The sequence below is a fragment of the Pteropus alecto genome, unplaced genomic scaffold (genome assembly GCF_000325575.1).
Source record: "Pteropus alecto unplaced genomic scaffold, ASM32557v1 scaffold270, whole genome shotgun sequence".
Lineage (NCBI taxonomy): Eukaryota > Metazoa > Chordata > Mammalia > Chiroptera > Pteropodidae > Pteropus > Pteropus alecto.
Genome location: NW_006430735.1, coordinates 2,727,294 through 2,748,681, shown reverse-complemented (window position 1 = coordinate 2,748,681; position 21,388 = coordinate 2,727,294). Strand labels below are relative to the sequence as shown.

Below are 21,388 nucleotides of genomic sequence, written 5' to 3'. Positions count from 1 at the left end.
ATCAAACACTCAGATAATACTAGAATATAAGTTTAATGAGGACAGAGATTTCGGTGATGGATGTTTTAACTGATTTTGTTTCCGGTGCCACCAATAACACTGCCAACCACTGGAAACAGTTTAAACTCTAACAATATGAAGTATAAGCAAAATTAGTGAATAAGAGGAATTCTCTTATACAGTTGGTGGGAGTGTAAACTGGTAAAACCAATGTGGAAAACAGTTCAGCAAAATCTAGTAAAGTTGAAAATAGGTATAAATGGCTGAGCAATTCTACTCCCAGCTGTATATTCTGGAAAATTTTCTGCACATATACTCCTGAAGAGATGTATAGGAATGTTCTTCATAGCGCTGTTATTACAACCTAAATTTTAAAATAACCCATAAGTCTTTCAGTAGTAGAATAATTAAAGTAGTATAGCCATATAATAAATTATAGTAATGAAATGAAAATAGTAAGAATAAATCACACCAACAATGTATAGTTAAAAAGCATAGAAAACATAACTTTTTAAATGTATATAACGTTCCAAACAAAAAAATTAAACTACACTTCTAAGTAATAATATATTATGGGATTTACAAAATATGCAGACGTAAAACATGACAACAACAGCACAAAAGATGAGAAAAAATGGAATTACTTACTGTAAGATTTGTACACTATATGTGATGTAGTATATTATTTGAAAATAGATTTTTCTAAGTTAAAAATATATAGCATAAGTCTGAGAGCAAACACTAAAAAAAAAAAAAAAAAGGAAAAAAAACCCCAGATAATTAAAAACAAAAAATAGATGAAAATTGAACACAACCAAAAATATGGGAGATTTAAATCCAACCATATCAGTAATTACTGCAAATTTATATGGAATAAATCATTCAATTCAAACATAGACATTGTCAAGTTGGATATAAAAAAAGCAAGACCTATACTGTCTATAAGAAACTATATGCAGAAATTGAAGTAAATGAATGCAAAAAGATATACCAGGCAAATACTAATCAAAAGAAAACTATAATAGCCATATAAATATCAGACAAAAGAGGCTTAAAACAGTATTATCAATGGTAACAAGGGATGTTACAGAAGGATAAATGGGTCAAATCATCAAGAAAAAAAAGATAAGTCTACGGCCATGCCACCCTGAACAAGTCCAATCCTGTCTGATCTCGAAAGCTAAGCAGGGTCGGGCCTGGTTAGTACTTGGATGGGAGACTCTACCTAGGAAGACCAGGTGCTGGAGGCATAAAAAATACATACATACATACATACATACATACATGCATACATACATACATAAAAACATATACATACATACATACATAAGGGATTGTAAACTGACAAGGTCCTTGCGATCTATGAGGTCAACCTAGGGTTGCCTCGCCTAAAAAAAAAAAAGAAAAAAGATAATAACCCTAAATATCTATGTAGAATCTAGTGGTTTCAAAATTCATAAATAGACAATAGACAAAGATAAAATACTGATATCAGACTTCAACACTTAGTGACTGAAAGAATAAACAGATAATAAATAATAAATAAGCAGATAATGAACAAATAATAAAGAATACAGAAATAAAACTAATAAACCAACTTAGCGAATGTACAGACTATTCCACTAAACAAAAGCAACAGCAGCATACAGATTTTTTTCAAATGCATGAGACATTAATAAAAATATACAATATTAGGTGTCAAAAAATAAATCTCCATGAATTTTAAGACTGTAATGCTAGAAAATATGTTCTGTGACCACAAGGGAATTAAACTAGCATTCAATATCTAGAAAGATAATTGAAATATCCCCCAGATATTTGGCAATTAAAAAGCACAAACACACAATCAGAAAAAAACTTGAATTGAAACATTTAAAAAAAGCCTACATATCAAAATGTGTGAAGAAACACAGCAAAAACCAATCCTTAAAGGGAAATTAGTTGGTAAAAAAGGTTTCAAATCAGTCATGAAACTTTAACCTTAAAAAAAAAATAAAGAGCAAACTGAACCCAAAGCAAGCAGAAGGACATAACAAAGAAAGAAATCAATGAATTAAAGACAGAAAAATATTAGAGAAAATTAATTTTTAAAAATCCAGATTTTTGAAAAGGGTAACAAAATTGTTAAACATTTAGCCAGCATAATCAAGAAAAAAAAGAAAAAAAAAACACAAATTGCCAATACCAGGAATGAAAAAGGTGACATCGCTCTAGCATCTACAGATAAAGGGATCATATGAATATTTATAAGTTGGATGAAACTGACAAATTCCCTGAAAACTAAAACTTTTAAAGTTCATTCAAGAAAAAAATAATCTTAATAGCCATATGTCTCTTAAAGAAATTTAATTACTACTTTAAAAAAAACCTCAAAGAAAATTCTAGTTCTACATGGCTTCTCTGGTGAATGTTTAAAACATTTATAAAAGATACAGTATCAATTCTCAGCAACTCTTTGACAAAACAGAGGTAGGAACATTTTCAAACTCATTTTAAGAGGCCAGCATTATCTTGACACCATATCCAGAATCACCAAAGTTAGTATAAAAAGAAAACTGTGGATCAATATCTGTTAGGAACATAGTGCAGAAATCCTTTAAACATATTAGAAATTGAATCTGGTAATAAAGATTCTCTCCTTGACCAAACTCTAGTCAGGCTCTTTTTTAACTAGGCCCCACCCTTGTTCATATCCTCAATAGCTCAAATTTAGCAAGAATCACTCAAGACAGCAACCTCACTCAACAGCAGAGCACAGCTAACAACCTTCCTAATCTCAAAGCACAACCTGTGGCCCTGCTCAACCTCAGGGCATAGCCTGTGGCCCTACCTGATCTCAGAGTGCAGCTTAAGACCCCATCTGACCATGAAGCCTGGCCTGTGTTTCCACCTGCAATATTAAGTCCAGTCAGTAGTACCATCTGTTCAGCCTGAGGATCCACTCAACCAGAAGCAATTATGGCCATGGCCTAAAGCCCTGCCCAATCACAGAATTCACCCAGTGGCAATGCCCTGAAAAGGATCAAAGCCTACAAACCTACATGACCAGAGGTAACTGCAGAGCATAGCTAGGAGCCCTACCTAATTGTAAAACATAGCTGTCAGCCCCACCTGACCAGGGTGTCCAGCCAGCAGCTCCACTTGAATATGGAGCCCAGCCACAAGTTTGACCCAACCATGAAGTCCAGCCAGAAGAACCTCATCTCCAACCTTGAAGCACAGGCTGTGGCTTCATGTAACTAGAAGCCACACTTATCTACAGATACTACCAGCTGACTCATCCAATACCCCAAGCTGAGCTGACTGGTGAAGTTCTTTCTCTACTAAAATAAAAACTAAAGTCTGCAAGAGGAGAGACCACATACTCAAATGTTCAGATACCAATGGATACAAAGATCATGAAGAATCATGTAGCATGACACCACCAAAAAAAACTAATAAATCTCCAATAAGTGACTCTAGCAGTTCCTGCTCTAGCTAAACTCCCGACAACACGTGTTGCTTCCACTTGTATATCTAAGGTCTTTCAAATAATAAACGATTGCAGGTAAAAAAAAAAAAAAAGGAAAAAAAGTGAGGAAATATTTGCAAATCATATATCTGATTAGGGGTTATTATCTAAAATATATAAGGAATCTATCCAACTCAATAATTTAAAAAAAATCCAAATTAAAATCAATAATAGACTTGAATAGACATTTTCCAAAGAAGATATAAAATAAACAACAGATATATGAAAAGGTGCTTAATATTACTAATCATCAGAAAAATGCAAATCAAAGCTACAATGATATATCACCTCATACCTGTTAGAATGGCTATTATCAAAAAGACAAGAAATACCTAATTTAATCTAAGTAAAGCTTTTCAGAAGCTTTCACCAGGCAAAGGAGTAGAGTATTTTAGGCAAGGCCTAGGGATAAAATGGATGGAACAATCAAGAACTAAAAGAAGCCCAGTATAGTTGCTGCATATTGAGTAAGAAAAGAATAACAAGAGATGATACTAGTGAGGTCAGCAGGGACCAAGGTGACTGAATAGCCAAGCTAAGGAGTCTGAACTTAAGAGCAACAAGAAGCCTCTGAAATACGTTCAAGCAAAAAAGTGATATATTTCAATTTTCCTTTTAGAAAAGTGCTCTTGATGGCTACATAAATGATAGATTGGAGAAAGTTAAGGCTAGTTTAGAAAGACCAGTTTAGAAGCTGTTTCAGAATTCCAAGAGAGAAATAATAACTTCATTTAGTTTAGTGGAAGTACGGAAAGGAGGCATTTACAATATATTTAAAAAGTAGAATTGACTGGCCTTAAAAAATGTTACAGAACAGTGTTGGGAAGAGTTTGCAAGTCCAGTTGCAGTCATGCTGAACTATACATCTTTTTGAAAAATAAAAGTGGAGATATCCAGCATGCAGGCTGATATATCTAGATTTTAGGAGTGTGATCTATGCGAGAGATAAAGATCTGGGTTTCATTTAGCTCATAAGGGAAAACTAATGCCTTAGATATCAATGCAATGTCCTTGATAGATTGAAAAACCGTAGACATTTACTTTTAAAACAGAAGAGAATCAATAGATTAGGAGTTTTTATATTGAAATTTCTAATTTCCATAACAATACTCTATACCTCTATGAATAACAACACTCTATTTCCAGCTTATACTGTATATTCTTCTGTGATAAAGTTTTCTCATCTAAGCAACAAGACGATTCTAACTGTCAGTCAAGCTAAGAGGCCTAAATGAGTTTTAAAAGGTAGGAGAAAGTTTTTATATCATAATGACCTAATTTAAATAACTTTAAAAATGTTTGTTTTAAGGAAAAGATTATTTTCATACTTAAGGGGAAAGTATCAACATAATTTCTCCTTTCCTGCATTTTAATTTAAATGTCTACAAAATGAGAAGAGAGAGGGTGAGACAAATATCAATTAAAAACCATTTTCCCACACAATACTACCTTTAAATTTAATGGTGCTCTAACAAGCGACAAAAACACAGAAGCAGCAACTGAAAAACATAAGCAGCTCAGAAAAAAAGTAGAATGTTTTATTTCAAGCTTACCTTGCTCCTAAATTTTCAATGGTTATATATTCGTCCTTTCTCACAACTTCAAACTGGAAATGATAAGAAAAAAAAGAGCCCTGAAATAGTTCAATTTTCAAAATTCTTTAATGTTACTCGTAGCCTTAATGTTTGAAAAACACAATGAGAATGAAGCTATAGAAAATATAAATAAAACAGAAGTAACAAGGTGAGCCATAAACAATCCTAATCAAACAACAGACTATAATAGAGTTTACCTTAAAAAGCAATTTTACTTTACATCTCTATAGGATTTAAATGCCAAATCTAAAATACAAAGAGTATAACTAAAGAAAAAGAAAATACATATTTCTATTTATAATTTTGGTCTATTTACTTATAAACTAAAAATTCAACAAGTTATCTCATTAATTAAAAAATAAAATAGATATCATTTGAATACATTTTATGTAACAGGTAGTATAGGTGATTTCCGTAGATATTTTCACTGGAAGATGTTTATAGACTAAAAGAGGTTCGGCCAGTCTAAAAGCATTTTTAATCTTCAGTGGCACAGAATTAGATTAGCATTCTTGGTTCATGACATCTTTTTCTCATTGGTACAGCCATGGCCTACTTTGTCTCTCTCTCTCATTCTCTCTTTCTCTCTCTAGGTATGTTTGTGTGTGTCTTTATTTTTTAAATTTTCTTATTCTTAAGAACCATTTAAATACTACTTTGGGGAAATCAAAGTAATAGAAAAGTCAGAATGCTTAGTCACCATCAAGGAGAATTAGGCTTGAATACTAATATTATGATTCCCAAGTGTGTTTGAAGCCGAAAATACCATTCCAGTGAAAAGAAGTAAGAAAAATCAGAAAAAGATACTCACCAAGATTTTAACAATTCCAGGTACATCACACTGTAGCATCCTTACCATGTCACCTGTACATCCTTCCTTCAAACATTTCTTCCCACTAAAACTCTAAAGTTATCAACAATAAATTATGAAAAAACAATAAATTATGAAAAGAAAAAATACAAACAATAAAAAGAGAAAACAATTACTGATGCGTATATCTATTTCAATAAAGTTGGAAGCGACTGTTGCTAGATGGTAAAACAAAAGATCTGAATAAACATCTGAGAGTTAGTTATTCAAAGATAGTCCATCTCACGTATTAATGGATTTCCTATTTAAAATGTGTGATTGCACTTTTCTCTCTCATCATTTCCACTTCGAAATCTTCAAGTAGCTATTTTCTAGCCTAAGATGTATTTTCTGTCCAGAGGGAAAGCAACTTTGAGTAAAATGTTCTACTTAAGTAAGCATAAAAAGGAATACTGAGTTTCCGTCAGATATATGAGGATTCCAATGAAAACAAGAGAATAAAAATGTGAGTCTTTTCTCTGGTTCTGACCTTATTTCCTCTTGTTAAGTTTCCTACTTTTTTAAACTTTTCTTTTAAAGTTGAGCGATACTGACTGTCCTAACAGAGAAAGTTAAAAGTACACACTGCTTAAACAAATGAATAATGCTTTATACAATGATTTTAGTGTAAAACAATGCAAGTTCATCTGTTTTATCTGTCAATCCTCACGACAACCTTATGAAGTAGGTATTACTAGCCTTACTTCATGGCTTAGAAAAAATGAGTCTCAGAGCAGTTAAATTACCAGCCTACTGTAAAAAAAAAAATAACTAGTTAAGTGGCTCAATCTGGACTTGAACCCAGATTCATATACAATAAATGCTCTACTATATCACAATTGCTTTATTAGAGTTTTTCATTTGTACAATGTAAACACTCTAGAACCAAACATTATAGACCCAACTTATGGTCATTAGCTCACCAAAGAGTTATTAATATAGAACCAGGCTTTGAATTTTTACTTTTAGTGGAAAAGAATTCAACTTTGTTATACAATTTTAGACAAATATAAATAATTACAAATAGATTTTTGAAGACTAAAATGTCATTGTTCTCTACCCTTAAAATAGAAATTATCCTTAAAATTGCATAATTATCCTTTCTGTTTATTAAGCAATTCTTTTCTTTGATTCTATGTCCTTTATGTGACTATATACAATATATATATTTTTAATTTTATAAGAGTTTATTTGAGCAAAACTTCCAAGGAGCAAGATTTCATGCTCCCAGAGTAACAGTTTTGCAGCTTCTTGTATGCATTTGAAATTAAGGTCAATATTTCTATTCTTAAGAGTATAAACTTAAGAGTATAGAGAAAGGAACAAATTGCTAGAAATCACTAAGCAAAGCTACTAGCAGAGTATCCCCTACAAAGATCTGTTTAACAAATGGTGATGATGAGCAACGAATGTTGAGGACAAAAGCATCAGAGAGAATAAGGAAAGAAAAATGGAAAGAGAAAAATAGAGGAGAAAGGATGTGAACAGAAAGAAATAAAGAGGAAAGAGGAAAAAAAAGAAAAGAGTAGAGGAAAATATGCTGTAATAAAGTTTTGAAGGAAAAACAAATAAAGTACCTGATCATTTTCACCCGGATATTTTAAATTCTTGAACTTTTTCCAACAAATTTTATGGAAATAAACACAGCAGCTTTTACTGCACATTAACTGAAAAAATCCCTGGAAAAGAATGAAAGTAAGCTGTTGACATGAAAATAGGAATTCACATAGGTAGACAAAATACTACCTTAAGTCACTTTTAACTTTACAAGTTTCTTGTCCTTCCCAGTGTACTCTCCCTGCGAACTACAGCTCTGCTTCTCTAAATACGTAGACTGCTTGGATGACAAAAATATAAACTTTGTGGCCAGGACTTCCTGCCACTACATATTGTCCATGTGACTGGAACCCTGATGTTTGCCTGGCAAACTGTAACTATTTCACCATGTCACCTAAACCAAGACTGAACTTACCCCACCCTAAGCATTGTACTTCCAGGCCCACTTCCCAATTCCTGATTTACTCTACTGAATAGATCTTGGCTTTCTCCTCCTCCTCACCGACTCCATTTTTCTGTACATATCATGTCTCTCTCTTTTTATATTCCCATTATAATAGCTATTTTTATTTGTAATTCAGTATAAAATGTATTCTTTCAGTCTGAGTTTTCCTTTTTACAAAAACAAAAAGACATATAAAATCCTTCCCCACTGTCATTCTCTAGACGATGTTTTTTAGGCAGCCCTTCTCCTTACGTCCCCTATAGCCACATATTTAATTCCAGAACATCCACTCATTTCAACTGAGAGTTCCATTATCTTTTAGAGGTGGTGTCAGATATGCACTGATAGTCATATCTCATCCTATCTTGTGATTTCTCAGTTTTATTCTGATAGATCCAGTGAAAACTAGACTTGAAGGACTTTACTGAATTTCTTCAAATCAAGGCTAGTTATGTTTTTTCTTCCCAAGGCCCATAGAAGAGATAATAATCACTTACTTAGTAACATAATTCTTCAGGACTGACAACCTTTCTCCTTAGTAAAATGCATTTCAATAAATATAAAATAACATTTCTAACTGTAAAGAATATTTTAGATAATTTCCACTGTATGATGGCAGGGATATTAATCATAACTTCAGAGACACAACTTGTTATAAAAACCTTAGCAAAACCAATTCACTCTTTTATTGGCTCACAGGATATAAATAATTCAAGCTTACTATGATTCTCAGAGATACTCAACTTCTCAACTGCATTACCACTATAATTAAACCAAGTACTCTTTTTAAACACTATTTTGATATATGATAATATAACAATTTTTATCTAAGTTTAATTTTATAATTACATTTTTAAAAATGCTCAGTTAATTGATAAGTACATTACCTTATAATTGGTGTTCTTTAAAATGTCAGCTTCACAAGATCGCTCACAATCTAGATAGCTGCAAATGGTTTGCTTCATTATGTTATTTTCAGTTGTCTTGATAAAATTATTAAGAAGACCCTAGATTTTAAAAAATAAAAATAAATCTCATGAGTTGGTAATAATAAGACAACTCTTCTAATATTTTACCTTATGTAATTTTAAGTAATTTAAGTAATACCATTTCGTATTGCTTTTGAAGGCATTGTGTTTTTTAAAAAAGCAGTAATAGAATCTATTTTTCTCAAAGTAGACAATATATAGGAAGGCCCTAAAATAGAAATACTGAATTTCTTACTGAATATAAACATGGAGAAAAGGAAAAAGTCTATGTTTGAAGCTATGCCTCATTCCACCATCCTAACTTTAAGCAAGACATCTGCATGTCTCAGAGCGAGAATTACTTGCTCTGATATCTGTATACAAAGAGACAAAAAAAATCACTGTGATCCCAGGAAAGTCTTTGCTCAAACTGGCCCCCAAGACACCATGTTGGCAGTGGTACTACTGTAGTGGTACAATATGCCACTCATTGTCATAATGAGCAGAAGCAGGGTACAAAAATAGGCTTCCGATGTTCAGACTTACAATTTGGAATGCAATTTCCCATCTTAAAATGCTGATTAAATATAGGTGAAACATATTATCAAGTCTAAGTTGAATAGGTCCTTAGACCAAGTCGTTCATACTTATCTCTTAGAGGGGTAGTATTACAAGATTTTCAAATAGTATTATTTTTGACATATTGAAGGTATACAACATGATAAACCTCCATAGATCAGTTCATGAATCTATTCACCATTCATAACATTCTTTCAATGCCATTTAGAATTTTAAATTGATAACAGAAAAAGAAAAGAGAAGCATTTTAGGACCTATCAGTACGAAGGTAGCATATCCTGTCAGGGATAGCCAATAGCCAAGTGGAGATGCCAAAAACAAAAGAATAGGACTCAGTATGTATTTACTTACTGCAGTTTCACAGATCTCGAACTTAGTAGTTCAATATTGATCTATTGGTTCCGTACCAAATCTGTTCTTTGTTCCTTATTCCTCATCTCCTGACCCCAATCTTTGGCATTCGCTCATTCAACAAATATTTACTGAGTGTTTGTTATGGGCCAGGCTGTTGTGAATGTCAAGGAATGTTAAGGATACAGCAGTGAACTTAACAGGTTAATAGTTAGCCTTCATGGGACTTACATCAATCTTAACTACCACTATCTATTCAGCTTCAAGCCAAAATCTTGAAGTCATCCATTGCATAATGGATTCTATCACTCTTTATATGCTATATATCAGCAAGTACTATTGAGTGTTCTTCCAAACTATATTGTGAATTCTTTCATTTCTATTTCCAAACTATATTGCGAATTTTCATTTCTATTTCCACTCTTTCATTTTTATCTGCCTCTTTATATCTTACCTAGATTACTGACTTTAATAGCTGCCTAACTAGTTCTCCTCTTCTGTGACTATACTGCTCCAAAGCACTACACAGAAGCAACAGATTATGTCAGTTCCTTGCTTACAACACTTCAATGGCTTCCCAAAGTACCTAAAACAAAATCCAGAACCAATACTAAGATCTAATTGCAAGGTCCTGCAGAACCTGCAAAATCTAAACCTAGTGTATATAGCCATCTTTGATCTCTTTTCAAATTCATCTCTAGCCTCACTCACTATAAAATTCACATAGTTTCTTAAGTTTCTCAAACTTGCTCTTCAAAGCCTTCAAGGGCCTTTTCGTATTCTATTCCATTAACCTAGTATGTTCTTCTCCCTACTCTTTACAGAGCTAGTTCCATTCTCAATCTTTTGGTTCCAACCCTCTTTCTTAAATATCATCTCTCAAAGAGGCTTTTCCTAACCACTATACATACACAGACACACATACACATTTATGCGTATATACAAATGGATAAATATGGATATATGCAGGTATAAGTGTGTGTCTGTGTGTGCTTTCCATTTTCTCTGTCCTAGTCCCTTATTTTTCTTTAGAAGACTAACTCTAATTGGTAACTATTTTATTAATTTTTGTAACTTTCTTAACTTCTTCCTTACCCTAAATACAGAAACTATTCAAAGTCCTAAATTCTATAACTCATATTTTATTATACTTTGATTACATCATCCTATTGTTTAAAAGTCTTCAGGGGTTACACATTACTCTCAAGATCGAAACTGAGCCCCTTATTTGGCTTAATAGGCCTTTCATGATCTAGCTAACTTTTATCTCTAATATATTATGCAGTTTTAGAAAAAAGAATGAGATGTTATTTAAAAAACTTATAAAAGAACATTCATAACAAAAAAAGTCTTTTGGTAGATCATAGTTGACTCTTGGTAGGTAACAGCTGAAATAATTATTGAAATTAAAAATTCAAAAGGGCAGAACAAAGGTAATGTTAAATATAATAACTATATTAAAGGGCCTCACCCTGCTAAGGTGCCAGCATCTCCAGGGATGCTATCTTCCCCTACCAGAATGAGTTCATTTTAAAAAGTCACATGAGGATAGAAGCATGTGGGGACAGAGCAGGCTTCTGGAATTCCTCAGTGCCAGATAAAGAGGTACAGGCCAGCTATCCAGGTTCCCTGAAAAAAAAAAACTAATCATAATGTCTGGGAAGTAAGACTTTTGTGGTCTGACAGGCACCAATCGTAACAAATTAAGAACATGCTGGCCTAGAGCCAGAGTAGGATCATGGAAGCATTTTGCTCTACTGGACATCAAAGCTTTAGTTATTGGATTATAGAGACATATGAGGAGAGAGGTTTGGCAGGCAGTCCAGGGAAGCTGGAATGGTGGCTGAGTACTCATGAAACTACTCATGGCAGTCACTATTTTCAAAACAGTATAAAAATATTTTAACATATAATAATAATGTTATATATTATATTGTTATATATTATATGTTATATAATGTATATTGTTATATAGTATATTATATGGTAATGTATAAATAATACATATTACAACATACACTATATTATATAACATATACATTAAAATATTATTAGTACATGACATATTACATTGTGTTAATAATATATATTATATATTAATACTAGTGTGTACTAGCTGAATAGCAGCTCTATGAAGATAAAGTTGAGAAAATCTAGAGAGCAGAATGAAAAGACAAAAAGTGAAAAATAGGAAAAAAATAAGAAAATCTGAGATTCATTCCATAATGTCAAGCATCTGAATAATATTCAGAAAGAATAGAGAAAATGAAGAAATCATCAAATCAAAAAAAAAAAAAAATCAAGAAAATGTCCTAAAGCCAAACAACATAAGTTCAGAACACCAGGGATACACAGAATGTCCTAAAAACTCCCAGAAAGAAAAAAAATAAAAATAAAACATGTTACAAGCAAAAGATTGAGAATCAGAATGACATTAGATTTCTCAGAAGAAGTATTACTGGAAGCTAGAAGATAATAGACGCACTTTTAAAAATGAGGGAAAATAATTTTCAATCTACAATTCTATGCCCAGGCAAAATATAAATTAAGTATACAAAGGATAAATTATTTTGAGATTTGAAGCATCTCAAAAAATTTACCTCCCAAAAAAGCATCCTTTTCTAGGAAGCTGCTGGATGAGTTGCAGCACCAGGCAGTAAACCTGGAAAGAAGAAAACCTGAGATCCAGAAACAGAGGTTTCTGTACAGGAGAGAGGTGAAGAATATTCCCAGGAATAAAGGGAAACCTTAGATCAATTAAATAAAAATGTATAGCTGTTAGTAGGATGGGGGAAGGGAAATGTGTGTGTGTGTGTGAAGAGGGTGTATAAGAGAGCTACTAAACCCTCGCCTTCCACAGTGAGAAGTCAAAAGATAATATCTAAAATGGAGAAATTTTTCAAATTGCAGTACATCTTTTCAAAAAAAATAGGTAAATATTAAATAAAAATGCCTACAGAGTTGGAATAAGTTGCTTCTAGTTAGAAACTACAATTTGACAAATTGTATACATAAAATATAAATTCAATAAAAAAGTTTGGATAATAAAGAAAGATGTTTTAAAAGATGGAAGAAAAGGAGAAAAACAACCAAGACCAAGTAAGGATTGCTTTAGGCAATCGCGGAAGTTCAATATTTTTTAAAATGTATAAAATTATTTCTTTATGAAATCAAAGTTAAAAGTCATATGGTTATCCTGACAAATGCCAAAAATTGTCTGCTTATTCTACTGATTATTAAGATAGGCATATTAAAATAATTCACTGTGACTGGAAGTTTTCCATTTCTCCTTTCAGTTCTATCAGTTTTTGTCCCATCTATTTTGAGGCTATATTATTATACATGTACAAATTCCGAGTTACTATAGCTTTCTAGAAAATTGAATTTTATGTTTTTATGAAATATCCCTATTCATTTTGAGGAATATATTTGGCTTAAAGTCAGCTAAATATAAGGATCCACAAAGGTTTAAAGTAAAAGTTTGAAAAGAGATATGTCATTCAAACACAAACCAGGAGAAACCTAGTGTAGCTAATCTTTATATTAAACAAATTGAAAAGTGACCAATATGACTTATCAAATGAGTAAATATTATCCAAAAAGTAAAGAATACCCAGAGGATGTGAAAAAATGAAAACCCTCATACTCTGCCTTAAGAGTATTAACTGGTACAAACTTTCTGAGAGAAAATATGGAGATACATATCAACAACATTACAAATGTGTAAAAACTTGCTTCACAATCCACCTTTACAAATTTATCCTAAGGGAATGATGTGAGAAATACACAGAGATCACTTTACTTAATAGTGAAAAACTGGTATGCTTAGGATAATAGCAGGGTGTGTGTCTGGAAAGACATAAATGAAAATACTAACGATGGTTTCTCCATTTAAAGAAATATAGACAAATTTTAGTTTTATCTTTGGGAATTTTTATACTTTTCAAGTTTTCTGAAGTAAGCATTTAGTACTTCTAAAATTTAAATCAGTGACAAAATAATGGTCAATATAATTTGAAAAAAAGAAGTTAACTATTACATTTAGCTCTAGCGATATGAAGTACTAGACTAGTAAAGCTTTTACTCTTCTTGTTTGGAAATGCTAACAAAGCTTTTAATCTTTTTGTTTGGAAATGCTACTTGTTGAATCATACTCTGTATTAGGTAATGAAATCAAGGTTATTTCTTAAATAAAAAATCTAATTTCCAATTAAAGAATGTGCTTGCTAGAGAATATGACAACATAAACTGTACTTTATCAAAGATGATTCTGATTAGTGATAGATGCAATATTATTCTTAAATAATTTCTTACTTTAAAAGTTGTAGGTAAATCTTTGTCTTCTGTAGGATCTATGTCAAACCAATGATCATTTGTATCTCCTATTTCTTGTAGGCTTTTATGAAATTCTAGCAGTCCTCCATTATATCTGCAAGGCATTTTAAACAAGGTTAGTTTGAATGTAACTCTGTAATTAAAGAGTTTACAAATTAGGCAACACAAGTAACCTTTTTTTTTTTTTTTTTTGAGATAAGGAGGGTAGTGATAACCTCTGGCATGCTATAGAAATACAAATACTAGGACTCTCACCTGTGGTAGATTGGGATGAAATACAGGTGGAAGGGGAGACAATAGATTATGTAGTAGCTCAAACTTGAACAGTATGGGGGCCATGGTAATTAAAGGGATTGTAGAGTTGGTTGGCTTTTGTTTACTGTCTTGGAAGCCTTGAAGAAAGAGAATGACAGGCATAGGTCAGCCAACTATTGACTCAGGACACACTGTGAAAGACAGGGGCCTCTGTGGCAGCATTTAAAGAGACTCTCATCTTCTGTAGCCATAAAGATAATATGTGTTAAAAATCAGGCTCAGATTTAAATCACAAGCTGCAACAAACCATAAAGAAAACTGAATGCATAACCTGGACAGACCACTACTATCAACTCAGGATACTCCCTGGAAGCTAAAATGCTTCTATGGTAATATATAAAGAATCCTTACCAACTTGAAACATAAAAACACACTATGCTGAAAATGAGGCCCAGTATTTAATCCTAAGGGTAGAACAACAGCAAAGACCAAAAGCACAGCCTCAAAAGGACCATTATATAAAAATCAGGGTTCTGGATGAAACAGACTCTGAGATCTGCAAAGGGGATATTTAGGTGAATACACTTGAAACGATGAACCCCTAAAATCTCCTGAACACTCTAGCTGGTAAAGACCTCTTCCTTGCTAGGGAGGGCAGACTTCTTTTACTTAGGGACTATGCAAAAATATCATCTGAGGTGAGTGTCTCAAAAGATGATGCTCTTCCTTCTCAAGATCCTCCCTGTCTCCACTCATTGCCTACAGACCAACAAATCCAGGATCAGGTAAAAGCAAAGCTCAAATGGGAAAAGAGCCTTTGTCCAGGAAAGAAAAAGTTTATTCACCATAAGAATCACAGAACTTGACTATTATGTACTTGCAGGAACATGTGTGGGAGTGCTGAACCAGCGGACAAATATATAGCTGGGTAGGAAATGTATTTTGATGGGACAACTCTTCCATAATGTAAGATTTAATCACCTAGCAAGGACAACTGAAGCCAGTCCTAATATGCTGCTAAGAAGGCTATCTGAAGCTTAGACACAACAATGGCCCATAGTAACTGAGGTGGAAATGCTGGAAATTTCTTGGCAGAGTATTAAAAGAAAGCTCAGGGAGGTGAGGATGTAAGAAAGGACTTAGTACATACAACCACAGAACCCACCACTAGAATGGTCCCTGAAAAGACTCACAGATCTCTCCATCCATTAATTCAATAAGAAATACAGAGTGAGAAGGGCATCAGTGTTTGAGTAGGTCAGTGGTGGTTGTTCTCCATAGGTCCGGGATGAAAGTAAATGATGCCATATGACTGAGCTTTCTAGCGTCAACGATCTAAAAATTGGATTCTCTCCAATGCCCATGACTAAAGACAATAAAAAGTAGTTCCTATATCTGAGGGAAGATATGTGAGCAGTGCAAATTCTTTGTTTCGTCTCGGAGCATGTTAATTCTCTCCATAGTACAGACCAAAGGGATTTTGATCATCCTGACATTCTGCAAAACATCTTACTGACCCACTATTTTGATGGCATCATGCTAATGAACAGAAAGTGAAAATTCTTCTGGATACCCTAGTAAAAAACAAGCATGCCAAAGGATAGAAGATAAAGAAATCAGGGAACTACTGCATAGTGATGTTTTTAGGGATCTAATGGTTGAGTCAAGCAGTAATCCTATGTAAAAATTTGCACAAGTAGACTTTGCCTGATTCACACCTCAGATCTCAGCCAAACATTATTTCCTCAAGGAAGCTTCTAACTCCCAGAACTAGACTGGGGCTCCAATAAAGACTTTTATTGTTCGTTGTATTTTCCCTCATAGCTCTTTATCACATTTCATAATTGATTATTTTGTATAACTTATTTGATTAAGGTCTATAATACTATGTTACATGAGAACAGGAACTACCTATTTTGTAAACAATTGTGTCCCCAAATCTAGCAGTCTCTAGAAATGATAAATGCTTAGCAAATAAAATGAATGATGTTACAAATGGCTAAGGATACCCATACAGGGAGTGAACAGACAGCTAGCCTATATAGGTTCCCTGTATAATTTCACTAAATATAATAATACCAAATACTTCCAAAACTCAGGATAAGAACTCTGTCAATGCTTTTTTAAGTTCATGTATACTTAAACACCTATTCCAAGTCGTGATAATATTAACTACAGTTATCATTTATTAAGAATGGCATTTTGGTGTCCTGAGCACTGCAGCATCCTTAGGAGTCTGGCACTATTATCAGTTCCAGTTTACAAATAAGAAAAAAAAATAAGGCTTAGCAACATTAAGTTTCCTTGGGTCATACATTAGTTAGGTGGTAGGAAAAGTATTTGAACCCAGGTCTGTCAAACACTAAAGCCTATGTTCCTATGCCTATGCTATAGAGGCCATTATCACAGCCTGTTAAGTTTAATACTTAATATTCTCAAGTACACTAAAGAAACTGCTATCTATAAAAACAGGTTAAGAAAAATAAAAATCAATCCAGCACAAATGCCTTTATCCCTGGTATACTTTATTACCATTTCACAATGTACAAAGTTGACATAAAAGCTACCCATTAATTAAAATCCTTACCTCTTCTGAGCACATCGAAGCAAACCACGTCCAAAATAAACTAAAGACATAAAGTTTTCACAAATTTCATTTTCCTGGATGACCATTTTCATCACCAGAAATTTATTCTCGGCTTCTGTATAATCCTGTAGTAACATAAAACTAGGTTTGGCTGATGTAAAAGGCATTTTATTTCTTTTACAATAATTATTTCCCAAACTAGAACAGTTAGGGCAATTTTAATATTGATCCAGGCATTTGGTTATTTGCTCATTTATTCACATCTCTAATCCTAGCACCTCTCTGTATTTGATCACATAATGTATTCAATGCTTAAAATATTTATTTATAAAATAACAAGATATTCTTTGACCAATGTTTCAAAGTGAACATTAAAACAATTTTGTTTCTGAAACTGACAAATATTACTAGCCAAAATAAGGGCTTTTCTGATGACTATAACTTGCACCAATTTTTCTTACTAATTGGAGCACAAATCTTCCTTACTTTTCAACAGGAAATAAGTGACTTCCTGATTACAAATATAGTCTCTTTTGGGGAAGCACCATCTTGATCATGAGCAACAGGTTTAGAAAAATAAGGATCACTTCTAATAAATGCTTCAGTTACCATTCATAAAATAGGCATAATAGCTCAGTCTCCCTGGGGGAAAAAAAAATGCTGCATGACCTCATTTAAAAATCTTCTCTACAACATTACAATGAATAATAATTAGGATTATGTGAAATTATTTAAAATGGAAATTTTTTCAGCTTGGTGCTTATAAATTCTATTTCACCTAATTAACAAGTCATAAGTATATATTTAATTTATAAAACCAAGTAGAGAGTAAGATTTGGAAAGAGAAAAGGTAAAAGAATATCAAGGTTACAACACAATATCAAGGTTGAGAAATCATTAAAATCGAAAAAGAGAATATTAAATTCAAAATGAATGACCCTGAGAAATCACCTAAGTAACTCTCAGGTTTTGACTTCTTGCACTTCACTTTATTCAACAAAAAATTTGAGGTAAAACTCACATTTTACAAAAGGGGTAAGATTAAGATCAGAGCAATTAAGCTACACTAGAAAATGAATTAATATGTATTGTAGAAGCTTCAAAATGACACAGATAATAGAGGCTCTGTTCATCCCTCTGGTGATCCAAATCAAAGCAGTGATAGAAACAAAGGAGCAGCAGCAAAGAAAAATCGCCTGGGATCTAGATGAAAAAGCCATACAACTAGGGGAAAATCCAAGAAAGCACTTTGCAACTGCATAAGGTAGGACAGGGCGAGGACGCAGGGCTCCCTGGTCCGGAGCAGCTGAGTGACACCGAGGTGGCAGCAGCAGAAGCCTCTTAAAGGGGCTGCGTCTGCGAGCGAATTTTCGTGGTGACGGACCTGCTCGCTCTGAGCACCAGTGCTGGATCAGCTGCGCGCAGCAGACACAAGGGACTTATAGGGAGACAATATCGGAATGAGGGCCCAGGGGAGACTTGCTCAGTACACAAGTGCCGGTGGTCCCTCCCTGCTCCCAGTGCGAGGACACAGTGCCGCCACAGCTGTGACATCATCAAACTGGATAACAGAGTTTGCTCCGCCCAGAAAATTCCCTGAAACCCCGCCTACCCCAACCTTGGCCCCACCCAAGCCACATCTAGGTATATCCTCAGCAAGTCAGAAGCGCTTGCTGATTAGTGCCTAAACTCACACTGGAAGCAGCTGGCCTAAGTTTCTGGTGTGGCCTTTTGAGGTAACTATAAGCACAGCATCTGTGGATTACTTGCTGAATCTTGACAGGTGGCCCCGGTAGAGTAGAGGCTTGGGCTAAAGTTGGCCTGCAGCTGAACCCCTCTCAGGACTGTGCCACTGGACACCTACTTCACAAATCCACACTAAGACCAGGAGAATTAGGAGCTTTGCTTAGTACATAGAACAGACACAGAAAGACAGCCAAAATGAGAAGACTAAGAAGCAGAAACCATATGACAGAACAGAACAGAGATACAGATAATATGGAGTCAAGTATTAACAGATGTAGAGTTCAAAATACTGGTTATAAAGATGCTCAATAAACTTTTGGGCTATAAGCTAACGAAGAGATAAACAACATAAAAATGGAAGTGGAAATTATAAAAGGGAACCAGTCTGAAACGGAGAACACATTATTTGAGATGAGAAGTATATTAAATGGAATAAACAAAGGAATAAACAAAGTGAATAAAGAAGAGGATCTCATGCTCTAGGTAGAGGACAGGAATCAGGACACTCAAACAGAACGACAAGAAAAAAGAGGCCAAGACTATAAAGATGATTTAAGGAGAATATGGGACACTATTAAGGCTCTAAATATTCGTCTGATCGGTGTAAGTGAAGAAAATCAAGATATTGAACAGCTGTTTGAAGAAATAATGATGGAAAACCAAGAATAAGTTATCCATCAAAGCTATCATTCAGAGTTGAAGAACAGATAAAGAGCTTCCCAGACAAAATTAACTAAAGGAATTTATCACCACCAAGCCAGAATTACATGAAATGTTAGAGGGACTTCTTTATGAAGAAAAAACATGTATCAAAAACAAGAATAAAGAATAGTAACAACTACCTACCACTAAGTACCTTAAAGAGAAAAGAACTAAGTGCTCCAACCAAGGGATGGAGTGGCTAAAAGGTTAAAAAAAAACATAAGATATTGCTGTGATGAACCTAAAAGGTATTTAAGTCAGAGAAAGATAAACACTATATGATTTCACTTATGTGAGGAATTTAAGGAATAAAAAGAACAAACTAATCAAAAAGACTCACAAATATAGTGGACAATTTGGTGATGGACAGAGGGGAGGGGGGTTTGGGGGACTGGGAGAATGGGGTGAAGAGTTAAAGAAGTACAAATTAGTAGCTGACAGATGGTCACGGGAATGAGAAGCACAGCATAAGGAATGCAATTAGCATTAATACATTGGCTAAGTGGAGGGTCAAGGGAGAGAAGGAGCAATTGGGGGGATAATTCTACTAACTATATAGATGTCTAACCAATGTACTATATACTTGAAACTAATTAAAAATTTTTTAAAAAATATGCATTGTGTAAGTGAAAGATGCTAAATAATTTTTCTGTTTTACATAAATGGTAAGCATTTAAAAGATAAATAACTAAAGTTATAAGCTAAAATTATATTTCTTCTATCCAAATATTTTGTTTCACACTATAGTCTTCAGTATAATTACTCTATACTATAAATGTATGACAGAATGGTTTCAATTTTTAGAGAATTCCAAAAATCAACATTTTAATTTGTCAAAATGAGGTCAGTATCTATGAAAAGATTTATAATGGGCAAATAATACATGCTACATACCTCTTTCTTTCCTCTTTCAGTGAGTGATACTCCATACAAAAACAGTAATGTCAAATAATAGCCAATATTAATCTGATGTGCCTAAAAGGATAAAATATATTTTAATTGGTTACTTTTCAGTTTAGCAAACTTAATTAAATATTCTAGGCCTATTTAATAATTATTAAAAATAGTAAAAATTATCATATTATCAATTACCTAATAATAACTATAGAGAATATAGAGAATGAATTTAGATGTATTTGATAATACAACCCAGAAGAGGATAGTCAATAATCCTGAAATAAAACATTAGTTTGAGTAAAGAAAATGAAAGCAAATGCCATCAAGATTTGTTATATTAAACTTTTCAAAAAATTCTCTCTCCCATATTTTATATTTCAGGTATCAAAACACTTTAATAATATAATGAACACTTGCCCAAGTATCTACCATCCATTTAAAAAAATACAGTGATCTCTTATATTGAAGTCTTTTATTGTCTATATGTGGGGTTTGTTATAACAATATAAACAAAAGGCTTATCATTTCTTCAATGAAAAACTAAAATACATGAACATGTCCTTCATTTAAAAATGGTCTATGACAAATTATAGAGATGGAGAAAAGATTAGGGATAGTAAAGAGGGCAAGGGGTACGTGTGATGACAAACTATACATGTCTGTGCATAAAAAAGTTAGCATAGCTGGCCTGAGACTATGCTTACAAAGGCTTGCTTGTGTCCTCTACTGGCGTCTGGGAACCTGGATTTCAGGCGTGTACCAACTGTTGTCTGACTGACAAGGGTGGCTCCCTGTGCCTAAATTGTCTCTATAAACTATATGACTTATGCTGAACATCTGGGAGTTTCATCTGGGAGTCTGGAATTTTGATACATGCTGGAGAGAGGGTGCCTACATGACCGGTCACCAATAAAAACCTTGGGCAATGAGTCTCTAATGGGCTTCCCTGGGAAGAACCATCATACACATACACGTGTTGTTGCATTTTTGTTGCCCCTCTTTTGACTCCA

The 21,388-nt window shown here is 33.5% G+C and overlaps 1 protein-coding gene and 1 pseudogene across 15 annotated transcripts in view; one reads left to right on the top strand and one right to left on the bottom strand.

The window, feature by feature from the left end:
• Window positions 1-21,388, bottom strand: part of DZIP3 (DAZ interacting zinc finger protein 3) — a 95,292-nt gene that overhangs the window by 46,544 nt on the left and 27,360 nt on the right. For 12 of the 15 annotated variants that reach the window (XM_025051034.1, XM_025051040.1, XM_025051019.1 and 9 more), the window contains 7 exons: window positions 20,376-20,456; window positions 17,034-17,158; window positions 14,171-14,285; window positions 8,846-8,965; window positions 7,534-7,635; window positions 5,918-6,010; window positions 5,065-5,117 (listed from right to left, as the gene is read on the bottom strand). In XM_025051034.1, coding sequence (XP_024906802.1) covers window positions 5,065-5,117; window positions 5,918-6,010; window positions 7,534-7,635; window positions 8,846-8,965; window positions 14,171-14,285; window positions 17,034-17,158; window positions 20,376-20,456 — 689 coding nt within the window. Of the gene's footprint in view, window positions 1-5,064; window positions 5,118-5,917; window positions 6,011-7,533; window positions 7,636-8,845; window positions 8,966-9,856; window positions 11,164-11,327; window positions 11,423-14,170; window positions 14,286-17,033; window positions 17,159-20,375; window positions 20,457-21,388 lie in introns of those variants that run through there. The other 3 variants (XM_025051066.1, XM_025051077.1, XM_025051076.1) reach the window with 3 other exon arrangements.
• Window positions 1,130-1,250, top strand: LOC112485228 (annotated as a pseudogene).